This window comes from Pristiophorus japonicus, chromosome 1, assembly GCF_044704955.1.
Source record: "Pristiophorus japonicus isolate sPriJap1 chromosome 1, sPriJap1.hap1, whole genome shotgun sequence".
NCBI classification, from domain to species: domain Eukaryota; kingdom Metazoa; phylum Chordata; class Chondrichthyes; family Pristiophoridae; genus Pristiophorus; species Pristiophorus japonicus.
Genome location: NC_091977.1, coordinates 492,332,832 through 492,346,310, shown reverse-complemented (window position 1 = coordinate 492,346,310; position 13,479 = coordinate 492,332,832). Strand labels below are relative to the sequence as shown.

The following is a 13,479-nucleotide window of genomic DNA, read 5'->3' as shown; positions in this document are numbered from 1 at the left end:
AAAGGGCACTTAAGACAAGGCTCTCGTTAGTCCACCCTGATCTACACGAACAGGTAGAGAGCAGGTGGCTTCAACAAAGTACATATCATGATAGCGCAAATGTGTCACATGAAATTGAGATTAATGATCCTGTATTTGTGTTGAACTATGGACAAGGTCCCAAGTGGCTTCCCAGCACTGTCATGGCCAAAGAGGGGAGCACGGTGTTTTGGGTCAAACTTTCAAATGGACTCATCTACAGGAAACACTTGGACCAAACCAAACTCAGATTCACAGACTATCCAGAGCAACCGACATTAGACCCTACCTTTTTTAACCCCCCAACACACACAGCAGTTGACCACGAAGCAGAACCCATCACCCACAGCAGCCCAGCAGGACTCATCACACCAGGCAGCCCAGCAAGGCCAGCTGCACAGCAGCCCAGTGAGGGCCCAACAAATGACTCACCAAAACCAAGAAAGGCTCAGATCGACTCACCTTGTAAATAGTTACGCTATTGAATTGGGGGGGGGGGGAGGGGGAGTGTTGTTGTATATGTAAACCTGTAAATACCTTGTTTAACCAATAGAGGGCTCATCCCCTGGAGTCCCAAGGGATTCCACAATCTCTTGGGAGCACCTGTACTTAAGGAGGCCTCACAGGCTGGAGAGGCATTCTGGAGACCTGCAATAAAAAACTAAGGTCACACTTTACTTTGAGCTCACAGTATCTGGTCAGACTCTTTATTCATACATTACACTACACATAAAGGCAGAAGGTATGGCTGAGGTTGTAAATGAGTACTTTACATCTATCTTCACCAAGGAAGAAGATGCTGCCATAGACATAGTAAAGGAGGAGGTAGAGGAGATACTGGATGGGATAAGAATTGATAAAGATGAGGTACTGGAAAGACTGGCTGTACTTAAAGTAGGTAAGTCACCAGGACCAGATGGGATGAATCCTAAGACGTTGAGGGAAGTGAAGGAAGAAATCGTGGAGGTACTGGCCATAATCTTCAAATCCTCCTTAGAAACCGGGGTGCTGCCAAAAGACTGGAGGATTGTAAATGTTATACCCTTGTTCAAAAAGGATGTAAAAATAAACCTAGCAACTATAGACCAGTCAGTTTAACCAGTTTAGTGGGGAGCTTTTAGAAACAATCAAGGACAAAATTAACAGTCACTTGGACAAGATTGGATTAATTAAGGAAAACTTGTTAAAGGCAAATAGTATTTAACCAAATTGATCGAGTTTTATGATGAGGTAACAAAGAGCGTTGATGAGGGCAATGTGGTTTGCATGGTGCACATGGATTTCCAAAAGGCATTCGACAAGTGCCACATAATAGGCTTGCTAGTAAAGTTTAAGCCCATGGAATAAAAGTGACAGTATGGATATGAAATTGGCTAAGTGACAGGAAACTGAGAGTAGTAGTGAACAGTTATTTTTCAAACCGGCGGAAGGTATACAGTGATGTACTCCAGGGGCTGTTATTAGGGTTTGCTTTTCTTGATATATACTAATGACTTGGATGTGGGTGTACAGGGCACAATTTCAAAATTTGCAGGGGACACAAAACTTGGAAGTACAGTGAACATAAGTCAGGCTGGTGGAATGGGTGGACATGTGGCAGATGAAATTTAACACAGAAAAGTGTGAAGTGATACATTTTGCTTCAAAAATTGAGGCAAGGGAATATAAACTAAAGGGTATAATCCTAAAGGAGTATATGTGCATGAACAGAGAGACCTTGGGGTATACGTGCACAAATCGTTGAAGGTGGCAGTGTTGGTTGAGAAAGCAGTTAAAAAAGCTTACGGGATCCTGGGCTTATGAATAGAGGTGTAGAGTACAAAAGCGTGGAAATTATGATGAACCTGTATAAAACACTGGTTCAGCCTCAATTAGCATATTGTGTCCAATTCTGGACACTGCACTTTAGGAAGGATATGAAGGTCTTAAAGAGGCCAGGATGAGGAACTTCAGTTACGTGGATAGACTGGAGAAGCTGGGGTAGTTCTCCTTGGACCAGAGAAGATTGAAAGGAGATATGATAGAGTTATTTAAATCCATGAGGGGTCTGGACAGAGTAGATAGAGAGAAACTGTTCCCATTGGCGGAAGTGTCGAGAACCAGATGACACAAGTGATTGTCAAAAGAACCAAAAGCAACATAAGAAAAATCATTTTTACACAACGAGTGGTTAGGATCTGGAATGCACTGCCTGAAAGGATGGTGGAGGCAGACTCAATCACTGCTTTCAAAAGGGAATTGGATAAGTACCTGAAAGAAAAAAAAATTGCAGGGCTACGGGGAAAGGGCGGGGGAGTGGGACTAGCTGAGGTACTCTTGCAGAGAGCCAGCACAGGCCCAACGGGCCGAATGGGTTTCTTCCCTGCTGTAACCATTCAATGATTCTATGATTACAACAGTAACTACACTTCAAAAGCACTTAATTGGCTATAAAGCACTTTAGCACGTCCTGAGATTGTAAAAGGCGCTGTATAATTGCAAGCTCTTTCTTTTTCTACAAGCCACCAAGTCCAATCCTACTCTCTTGCTCGATCTCCCTCCCGTTTAATATTCTCCTTTTGCAAACGTCTACCTAATTCTCTTTCAAACTAATTCACGGACCCTGTTTCAACAAGAATTTTTGGCAGTTAGACACTGTAACCACGCTGTATGTATAGATTGTTTTTCTAAATGCCTCTTCACCAGATGGTGCAGTCTCATGCACTGCCCTCCCCAATTGTTAACAATTGTTATTGTTAGAGGACACCACAAATCTGTAGGCAGTATGAGAAATTATTCTGGGGAATTCCGCCCAACTCCCGATAGTAATGAAGCAATCTCTGGGAAATCATGGTTTTGTACACTCACCCTGATATGGACCAGAGCCCTCCTCCCCCACAAACTTGTCAAGCTCTTTTTTAAAGAATAGGAACAGTCCCACGCTTACCATAAATGTTTTAACTTGCTTGTTATTAAAATTGCATGGGAAAATTTCAATATTCAATTCTAATGCATAGAGTGCGATGTCATCATCAGAGGGGAGAGAAGAGGCAGAACGGCCCTGTCTCATTTTTTGACACAAAGGCATTTCTTGACACAACAGGGTAGATTTACAACATGCCAACTGGCCTCGTGGATCAGCTGCCCAATTTTCTGTTCTATAATGGACGGCCGAGCCGCATGCTCCAGTTTAAACCTCGACAGCATATTGAAAATCTACCACAGAATCTTATAGCACAAAAGGAGGCCATTTGGCCCATTGTGCCTGTGACAGCTCTTAGAAAGAGCTATCCAATTAGTCCTATTCCCCTGCTCGTTCCCCGTAGCCATGTAAATTTCTCCTTTTCAAGTATATATCCAATTCCCTTTCGAAAGTTACTATTGAATCTGCCTTCACCACCCTTTCAGGCAGAGCATTCCAGATCATAATAACTCACTGCTTTAAAAAATTCTCCTCATCTCTCCTCTACTTCTTTTACCAATTACCTTAAATCTGTGTCCTCTGGTTTCCAACCCCCTGCCACTGGAAAGAGTTCTCCCTATCCATCAAAACCCCTCAAAATTTTGAACATTTCTGTTAAATCTCTCCTCAGCCTTCTCTGCTCTAAAGAGAACAATCATAGCTTTTCTAATCGCTCCACATAACTGGTGTCCCTCATCCCCGGTACCATTCTAGTAAATCTCCTCTGCAACCTCTCCAAGGCCTTGACATCCTTCCCAAAGTGCAGTGCCCAGAATTCGACACAATACTCCAGCTGAGGTCTAACCACTGATTTATAAAGCTTTAGCATAACTTTCTTGCTTTTGTACTCTATATGCTTCTACTTCTAAAGCCTGTGAGCGCAAACTTGGTCAAAGCCAAGGCCCGCCCAAGTGCCGCCCAAAGGACTGCCAAGGACCGCCGAGAGACCTGGTGGTACTTTGCCAGGGAGATTCCTCTAAAAGATCTGGCAGTACCGCCCGGCGGGATAAAAACGACTTACGCGTGAATCTGGGCGGCAGCGGGCGAGAGCTCTCAATCTCGGCGGCAAATGCGATCCTGGCCAAAGTGCCGCCGAGGATTGAGCCGGGCCCAGGGAGGGGGGAATACCTAAAAATAAAAATGTTTTTTAAAAACAGAATAAAACCAATGGAAAATCTTCAGGGGACTCCGTCCACATAAATTGCTGGGAAACAAAAGAAAAGTTGTTCACTAATTTTTTTTTGCAGGCCTTCTTACTTACCGTTGGGATTAGACCTGCCTCCACGCAGCGGTCCTTCCCTCTGCTGCTGCTGACTCCCACCCGGAGGAATCTGCCAGCTCGGTGGGGGGGAGGCCGTCAGCGGGCGGTTCCCAGCGGTACTCCCCTCCCGCCGGCAGACCTAGAGGAATCTGTCACCGAGGGGAGATCGATGGGAAAACTCGGCGGCAGTCGGCAGCAGCCGGTGGCAGTGGGCGGAAAGGCCACCAAGTTCAGGCCCAAGATTTATAAATCCCATATGCACTGTTAACAGTGTTGTCAACTTGTCCTGTCACGTTCAAAGATTTGAGTACATGGACCCCAGGTCTCGTTGTTCCTGCACCCCTTTTAAAATTGTGCCATTTAGCTTATATTGCTTCTCCTCATTTTCATTCCAAAATGCATCACTTTGCAATTTGCTGCATTAAATTTCATCTGCCATGTGTCTGCCCATTTCCTGAAGAAGTTTGCCTATTTCCTGAAGAAGTCTACTAATATCCTGCTCACTGTGTACTACATTTCTGAGTTTTGTTTCAATTGCAAATTTAAAATTATGCACTTTTTACCCAAGTCCAAGTCATTAATCACCATTATGCTTTATTTTCCTGTGGTATTATTTTGTAACTAAGTTGTTCTAATTTTTCCTCATTCTGGGTTGCCCATGCCTATACCACCTTAAACTATGTATACATGTCTTGCACCACAATTTAATGAAGGAGCACTGTCACATGGTGCCATGGAGTGGCAGGATTTGAATTCAACATGTCATCTTTCACATCTCAGCCATACTGGCAAACACAGGCTTCCTACAGGGAGGGAGGGAAGATCATAAGCAGGGTGTTTAGAAAGCCCGTACATATCCGAGACGACAGTTCAGAATGACATTACCAGAGACTGTGAGGAAGGCTTATCATGTTTGATATGTGGGACCTAGAAATAAGATGAAGCATTGCCCAAAGCATAGATCAGTATCCAAACAACATTTTTTTTTTAAATGTATTCATTCCTGGGATGTGGGCTTCGTTGGCAAGGCTGGCATATATTGCCCATCCCTAATCGCCCTTGAGAAGGTGGTGGTGAGCCGCTTTCTTGAACCACTGCAGTCCGTGTGGTGAAGGTACTCCCCCAGTGCTGACTTTGTGGTCGGGGTTTGGTAGAACTGAGTGGCTTGCTAAGCCATTTCAAGGGCAGTTAAGAGTTAACCACATTGCTGTGGGTCTGGAGGCACATATAGGCCAGACCGGGTAAGGATGGCAGATTTCCTTCCCTGAAGGACATTAGTGAACCATTTGGGAATTCCATTCTTCTATCTCCCTAACCTCACACATCCTCACTGTGTTCAATCCCAGTAACTGTACTTACACTGTGGATGTCCATCCGAATCTGTTACAGCCAGTTGAAAAGCTTTCCCGGTCACTGGGTCAATGCACCAGGCTTTACCATCCCCAGAGTTTGACCACTGCAAGACACTGTATTCTCCCGTCTTCAAAACAAAACACAAATGACACTGAGTAAAAGTGACAGGTAGATAAAATATGAGGCACACTGTAAAGTTTTAAATTTATTTTTGGTATATTTTCATTTTTAAACTCATTGAAGGAAATGTATTTCCTATTGTCTAGTTTCCTATTCAATTTAGCTAGGTGATGTTCATAACTACAGGTCTTGTCCTTCACCTGGCACTCTCAGTTCAGCTTTGTTTGAGGTAAAAATACATCAATAATATGTAACTGGGCAGTGGGAGAGGAACCGAATGAGGTAGTGTGCTAGCACAGTCCTTTCAAACCTCGGAGACTGAAGGAACGAAAGTTTCTGCTAACTATGTAGGTCTAACATGGGAATAACACAGGCAAAGCCTCAGCCAAAATTTCTCGTAGACATGATACGTAGCATAAAATTGTCCCTAATAGGCACCAAATTGACAAAAAGGACACATCACACTGGTACAATACTTAGCTGATCGCTCTTCTTTATAGTGGGCCAATCAGAATACCCTCTGCTAGAATTTCCAGGGTATTTCAAGGTTTGAATTTTAGCTATGAGGTAAGATTGAATAGGCTGCATCTGTTTTCTTTAGAACAGAGGAGGCTGAAGGGAGACCATATTGAGGTGTATAAAATTATCAGGGGCCTAGATGGAGTGGATAGGGAGGACCTATTTCCCTTAGCAGAGGGGTCAACAACCAGGGGGCATAGATTTAAAGTAATTGGTAGAAGGTTTAGAGGGGATTTGAGGGGGAATTTTTTCACCCAGAGGGTGGTGAAGGTCTGGAACTCACTGCCTGAAAGGGTGGTAGAAGCAGAAATCCTCACCATATTAAAAAGTACTTGGATATGTACTTAAAATGCTGTAACCTACAAGGCTACGGGCCAAGAGCTGGAAAGTGGGATTAGGCTGGATAGCTCTTTGTCAGCCGGCCCGGATACGATGGGCCGAAATGGCCTCCTTCCGTGCTGTAAATTTCTATGATTCTATGACCCCACTTCTGCCCGTTCAATGACCTGTGTATGAGGTTCTTCCCAACGTCTAGTTAGCTCGCTGGCCCTCCCTCCTCCAACACCATGGCTATGTTTAGGGGAGACGGAAGTTCCGCTCATCCCAGGCATGGTCCTATAACTTGCTTGTGGTCATTTCTGGCAGAATTTCCTCTTGGCGCTCTGCCAAGGCAATGCCTAACACTCAAACAGTAAGATGAAGATTTATCCCATTCTCTTTAAAAATGAGACTAAGGTCGAGTGTCTCTTCATAAAAGGGGATCCTGATGGTGAGTGTCTCCTTCTAAAAAAGGCACTGGTGGTAAATCTCCCTCCTTAACATGGTGTTCTGTTGCTGAGACTCCCTCTTAAGAGGAACCCCTTTCAAAAGGGGTTGTGATGGTGAGACTCCCTCTTTCAAAAAGGATCCTAATAGTGAGTCTCCCTTTATAGAAGGGCCTTGATGGTGAGACTGCCTCTTTAAAAGAGAGCAGACTTGAAGGTGAGCAAAATAAAATTAGTAACTTTTCTCTTGGCAAGCATATAAAAGGCAATGGTCAACCAGATTAATGGAGACTGCTCTGTTTAAAATGATGTCAGCAAGGAGTCTCTCTGGGATGTCTAATAAATTCCCTTTGATTTGTGTTTTACTTAGTTTGCTAATTAATGATGTCGGCTGCAATACAATCACCCGGAACTACTGCTAAATTAATGTTAAGTATCCATCAATTTAATTAATTCTGTCACCTCACCATCTTATTCAATGCAGATGTCTGAACTTTATTCCGGTTTGTCAATAATGTAGTCTGGTATTTTGATAGTATTACTGTGTAAGGTGTATTTTAGTATCTGTAAACGAACTGTTTGAAGTACAGAACTGTTTTGATTTTAGAACTGGCTGAGCAAATGAAGCTCCATTATGAACTATATTTTATGATTGATGGTAGTTACATGCTTAGCTGAGATTTCAGCTTCAAAGCAAAATATGATTCAGAAATTATGAGAAGCGTCTTGCTTTAAAAGGGGGCATAATGGTGAGATTCCCTTCTTCAGAGGGGGTACCTGAATGTGAATATTTTCCTCTCTTTAAAAAAGTTTAATGATAGTGGCAGTCTCCTGTTAAAAGGGGCCATAGTGGTGAGATTGTTTCCTTCAAAGAGATGCCTGAAGGTAAATCGTTCTCTTTAACTGGCCCTTTAAAAGGTTTTGTAAAGGAAATACTCTAAAGGGAATCCTGATGGTGAGATTCCCTCTTTAAATGTGGGTCCTAATGATGATATTTCCTCTATAAAATGGCAGTGCTGGTGTATTTCAACATTTTGTTTCAAATTTACCTCAGTGCAAGTTGGATTGAATAAATCCCTGATAGTGGTATTAAGCTGTGGACCCATGTGCTTCCATCCAGCCAGAGCTGCATTGTTTTGAGAGCGTTGGCATGGAGTCTGACCTAGAAAAAGAAGGGTGAAACGCTAGCTGCAAAACTTTTATGCTTTGTTATTATCATAAACACAACTGGCCCCACTCCAATGTGTCCCCCAGAATTCTAAATCTGGTCTGATTTTTAAGAGAGATGACAGATAGGATATGGATATGCACAGTGGACCCTCCATGTGGTGAGTTAGTAATCGGAGCTATACCACTGTTGGGAGAAGGAAAAAGATCATGGAAATACTGTAGGCCATAACTCTTGGTTACCGATTTTACAGTCACCCTCTTATTTGGATCAGTATGTCAGAAAAAGGAAAGTGGAGAAAAAAGATGTTTTAAAAAAAGAGTGCTTCCTCAATGGTTCAACGAGTTGGTATTGAGTCAGTACCTAAGGCATACATAAGAGGAAGGGCTCAGATTTAGTCTCTAACCTATGCTCAATTAGATAATCTCAACTATTAAGATGCTAATTGTGCTACAATTGGTGTAACTCTCTCCCTGGTCCTACTGGAAGTATGAAAGGCAGAGAGAATCGGGCTCTGCTCTGATGGCCCCCGAGTGGGATAGCTTACTGACATGTATTATCTAGGCACACACATGAATAATGTGGCCTGGGCATGGTGCCGATGCTCATGGAACATTACACCAATGAGGAGTCATTGCCTTCAGCAGGGGGAGGAAGAAAAAGCATCAGCGAAAAATATAAAACATTTCTCCATCCCATATATTTAGAAAGAAAGAACTTGTTGAAACAGAGACCATAACTTATATTGAAAGAGAATTAGGTCGATGTTTGGAAAAGGGGGAATATTAAAGGATCTAGGGTTCGAGCAAGAGAGTGAGATTGGACTCTGTGGCTTGTAGAGAAACAAAGAGCTTGCATTTATATTGTGCCTCTCACGACCTCAGGACGTCCCAAAGAACTTTATAGCTAATGATGTACTTTTGAAGTGGAAGGCCTGATTTTAACTCCAGGACTGTTTTCAGTAGGAAAGTAGTGTGAGTTAGTAGATCACAGGACCGGGTGTAGGAGCAGTCCCATGGAGTCTCCCTGTCAGCAAGTCCATAGCACAGAAGATCTGAATTTTTCTTGTTGGGCCCGGATGATCAATCCTGCTCCTTTTGGCACTCAGTCCACTTTCCTGCTGTCTTCACCTGGTGGGAAACTCACTGTGGCTTCCCGGTCAGGCCGCCGAGTTAAAATTGCATTCAGGTCCCGAGACTCGACATGCATATGTAAAAAAAGCCCAGCGGCTTTGGATAGGTAACCTTTCCACCTACTCAGTTGAACAATACCAACTTGAATTTATATTGAACTTTTACTGTAGTAAAATGTCAAGTTGTTTCACAGGAGTGATTATAAAATTTGACACTGAGCCACATAAGGAGGTATGAGGATAGTTGACCAAAAGCTTGATCAGAGGGGTGGGTTTTAAGGAGCTTCTTAAAGGAAGTGAAGTAGAGAGGCAAAGAGGTTTAGGGAGGGATTTCCAGAGGTTAGGGCCTAGGCAGCTGAAGGCGTGGCCGCTAATGGTGAAATGAAGAAAATAGGGAATGCGCAAGAGGCCAGAATTGGAGGAACGCAGATTTCCCATAGGCTTGCGGAGCTGGTGGAGGTTACAGGGATAGGGAGGGGTGAGGCCATGGAGGGATTTAAACACAAGGATGATAATTTTAAATTTGAGGCATTGCTAGACCAGGAGCCAAAGTAGGTCCGCGAGCACAGGGGTGATGTGTGAAAGGAACTTGATATGAGTTAGGATACGGGCAGCAGGGTTTTGCGCAACTTCCAACTTACATTGTGGCATCCGGATCAAGCGACTGACCAGTGAACCAGGAATATAACTTCCAGTCTCATCCACACACCAACAGTGACCTGCAGTGAATCAAAGCAACAATTCACTACTAAACAAGACAGGGTCAAACATAATGTCCAATCATAAAGGAGAATGATGAATTACAGGCTGGAATCTCATCCAGATGTTCAAATTGCTTATGTATAGAATAAAAGTAAGTGAGTTACAGACAGCAATCCAGTAGAGGGCTTCAGATGATTTATATATTCCCTCTTTCACATCACTGCCCCAACTCCCCCATTCCCCTTCATCAGTCCAGGCTGGATTGAAACCAAAGTTCCAGAAGTGAAAGGTCAGCGTGTTAACCGAAACACTGCCCAGAAGAGCCGAGGGCCCAGGGGCAGCACGGGCCTGCCCACACTGCGACATGTGTGCACACTAGGTCCGTGCAGCAGAGCAGGCCTCCAGTCGTCCTGGTTAACCCTTGCCACTGGATAAAGGCTTAGCTCTGTCAAACCCGTGTGGTGGCTGATGTGCAACGGTCACCACACGTTAAAAAAATCCACACACAGGCATCTTCCACCCCCTCAATTGGAGTTCAGGACTGGAATATCGGGTCTTCATTGAAACATCTGTGAACTCATGTGGAAGCAAGTCATCCTCGTTCGAGGGACTGCCTATGATGATGAAACTGCCCAGTCTCCCTCTCGTTTAACAGCAACAACTTTCTCAGACCTCTAGTGTCAGTGATGAAAGCAGAAAATACTGGAAACACATGACAACTACTGCATACACTGATCAATATTTGCAAGCAAAACGTTGCCTTCCCTTTCAGATGATAACTAACCTGCTGCACCTGATCTGTAATGATCTATCAGTCTTTGGAACTCTTTCAAAAAAGCACTATGTCTTGGCACCTCTCTTTCTTTCTTCAAAAGCCTCTTTGACCAAATATTTTATTGCCCCACTTAATCATTCCTGTCTCTTGCTTGCCTTTTAAAATTTCCTGCTCAAAACCTGCCTCACGCCTGCACTTTAGATATGTTTTTTCAAGGGGCATTATAGAAAAACAAACTATTGCTGTTGTGCAATTCTCGCATTTTCTATCATAGTGGCAGATTGCTAACATTTCTTTTCCCTCTAGTCCCTGATGACATTTATTGGCTTTCTGGTATTGTTGGTGATATTTTCAAGTTAAACCATTGCACTCACCAGTACTTTCATAGCATTGGGTTGGCTCCCAGTTTCCAAGGCCATCGCACTGTGGGATGTAGGGGCTGTAACCTTTTAGAGTCAGCTCACCAAGAATGCTTTCCTCGATCAATTGATTTCTCCAGTAGAAATGCAGAGCTGTTTGGAAGCACCTCATTAGCAAACTCAGGTATACATGAAACAAGAACTTGATACACAAGTGACTTTATCACAGAAAAGCCTGAGCAGGCTAACATCTCAAAATGCTTCTCCACAAGTACAACATGTTAAAGACTGGCAGTAATCAGATATCTGCATTGTTTACAATATCTAAAGTTTGTCAAAGCTCCTGATTTGTTTTGATTGTTGAGATTTTGTTTACTGCAGGTAATTTTCTGATGAGACATATTTCTAAAGTCTTTATCATAATGGCCCATAGTTTGCTGTCAAAATAACGGCGAGGCTAATAGCACTCCCCATTATTTATATGGAAATGCATACAGCAATTTCAGGCGAGGACCAATGTGAGATTAAACACGGAAATCCCAAAGTTGCTGTCTCAGATGCATGGCTGCACTGTTAGCTTCACAAAAATCGTTATGAAATGCACTTAATGGCATGACATTGCACGATAGATTCGAACTAAACTCACAACAGAAAGTTAAATCCAGTCATTTCAAGTCTAAGTACCCTTTTACGACGTGACATGTGTTAATAACTGCCAGTCAACCCCTCAACACTGAAAATTAACTATTACAAATGTGGAATCTCATTCCTTCAGGTTTTAATTGTTGTTGTAGATTTACATTTTTTTAAATTTTACATTTAAAAAAAATACTTTTCATTTCTGTCTTTTTATTCCTCTCTCTCTTACTCCAATAGTCCTTCCCCTCTCTTTATTTCTCTTTCTGTACCAGATTTAACATTAAATTCACCCACTCTAACTTACACTTCCTTCTCAGTCCTTTGTGCTATTAATTTCACAATCCTTCAATCTGATTGGTTAAGGAGATAAAGAGTTGGTTGTCCTGTTCACTCAGGCTCCAGATGCCCGGTTTTCCTCACTACCCCTTATCAGCTCACACTGTCAGCAACTTGCCACGAAAACGTTTACAAAACCGAAACGTGCAAAGGCAAGTCTAACTAATGGCAGACACCGTTACATGTCCAATTGATTCTCTTTTTGGGAGGGAAGAGAGTGAGATTTTTGTTGGGTCAACTTGACTCCAAGTTGATATGTTTGGCAGTGACAATAACAACAACTTGTATTTAAATAGCATCTTTAATGTAGAAAAATGCCCCAGGCACGTCATAGAGGTCAAATTAAACAAAAATAGATGCCGAGCCAGAGAAGGGGGTCGAAATTCAGATACACCAGAAAACTGTCGCACCTCTGAGTTTTGACGTGGTATTTAGCCCTGGAACTCCTGGTACGGTCAGTAGATCCATTTTCAGGACTTTGAACTGGAGCATATGTGTCACCACGCTCTCTCCCCTCCGTTAAAGGGGAGAGATTCTATCATTTTTTAACTTTAGCCTCTGGGCCACCAGGGAAGAGTTCAGTTGGGCCAGCAGCCTGGCACCCAAGAGGGTGTGCCAGGCTGCCCGTTGGTGGCCCGGCTGAATCTGGGGGCAGTATTTTGCTGGCCGATCGGTAAGTCGGCCGGCAAAAACTATTCCATTGCAGTCGCGGCAGTGGGCTCTCCTCTTTAAGGGCTGCCGCGCTGCTGGGCTGCACTCAGTGCGGAGATGATGCACCGGCAAAAAACCTGCCGGGGGCACCGCGCGGCGGATGGATCAACGAGTTCAGCTGAAAATCACAGGTAAGTATTTTTTTATTGTTCAGCATTGGCAGTGCAACTACTTGGGCGGGATGAGGTCCAGGCCGAAAAATCCCCGCCTTGAATCCAGGTCGGGATGGCCTGTTGACCCCAAAGCGGTGGCTATTCAATTTTTAGGAATGGCCGCCACAAACGGGCATTAACGGGTCTCTTTGAGACCTTGAATTTCGGCCCCTAGGAGTGGTAACCAAAAGATAACTTTTAAGGAAGGTCTTGAAAGAGGAGATGGCAGAGCAGAGACAGAGGTTTAGGGATGAAATTCAAAGAATGTGAGGCCCAGACAGCTGAGGGCACTGCCACCAGTGGTGGGGCAAAGGGAGATAAGATGCACAAGAGTTGGAGGAACACATAGATCTGGGATGCAAGGGGTTATAGAGAACATAGGAACAGGAATAGATCATTGAGCTCTCTGAGCATGTTCCACTATTCAGTTAGACGATAGCTGATCTGTACCTCAACTCCATTTATCTGCCTTTGCTCCATATTCCTTGATATCCTTACTTCACAAAAATCTAGCAATTTCAGTCTTGAT

General features: G+C 43.5%; 1 protein-coding gene across 1 annotated transcript in view; it reads right to left on the bottom strand.

Moving 5' to 3' along the window:
* tg (thyroglobulin) overlaps positions 1-13,479 on the bottom strand; it is a 621,247-nt gene that overhangs the window by 544,679 nt on the left and 63,089 nt on the right. Inside the window, exons 13-16 of the mRNA XM_070888386.1 lie at positions 11,128-11,265; positions 9,918-9,995; positions 8,026-8,138; positions 5,580-5,700 (exon numbers count right to left, since the gene is read on the bottom strand). Of these exons, the coding sequence (XP_070744487.1) occupies positions 5,580-5,700; positions 8,026-8,138; positions 9,918-9,995; positions 11,128-11,265 (450 nt within the window). The remainder of the gene's footprint in view (positions 1-5,579; positions 5,701-8,025; positions 8,139-9,917; positions 9,996-11,127; positions 11,266-13,479) is intronic.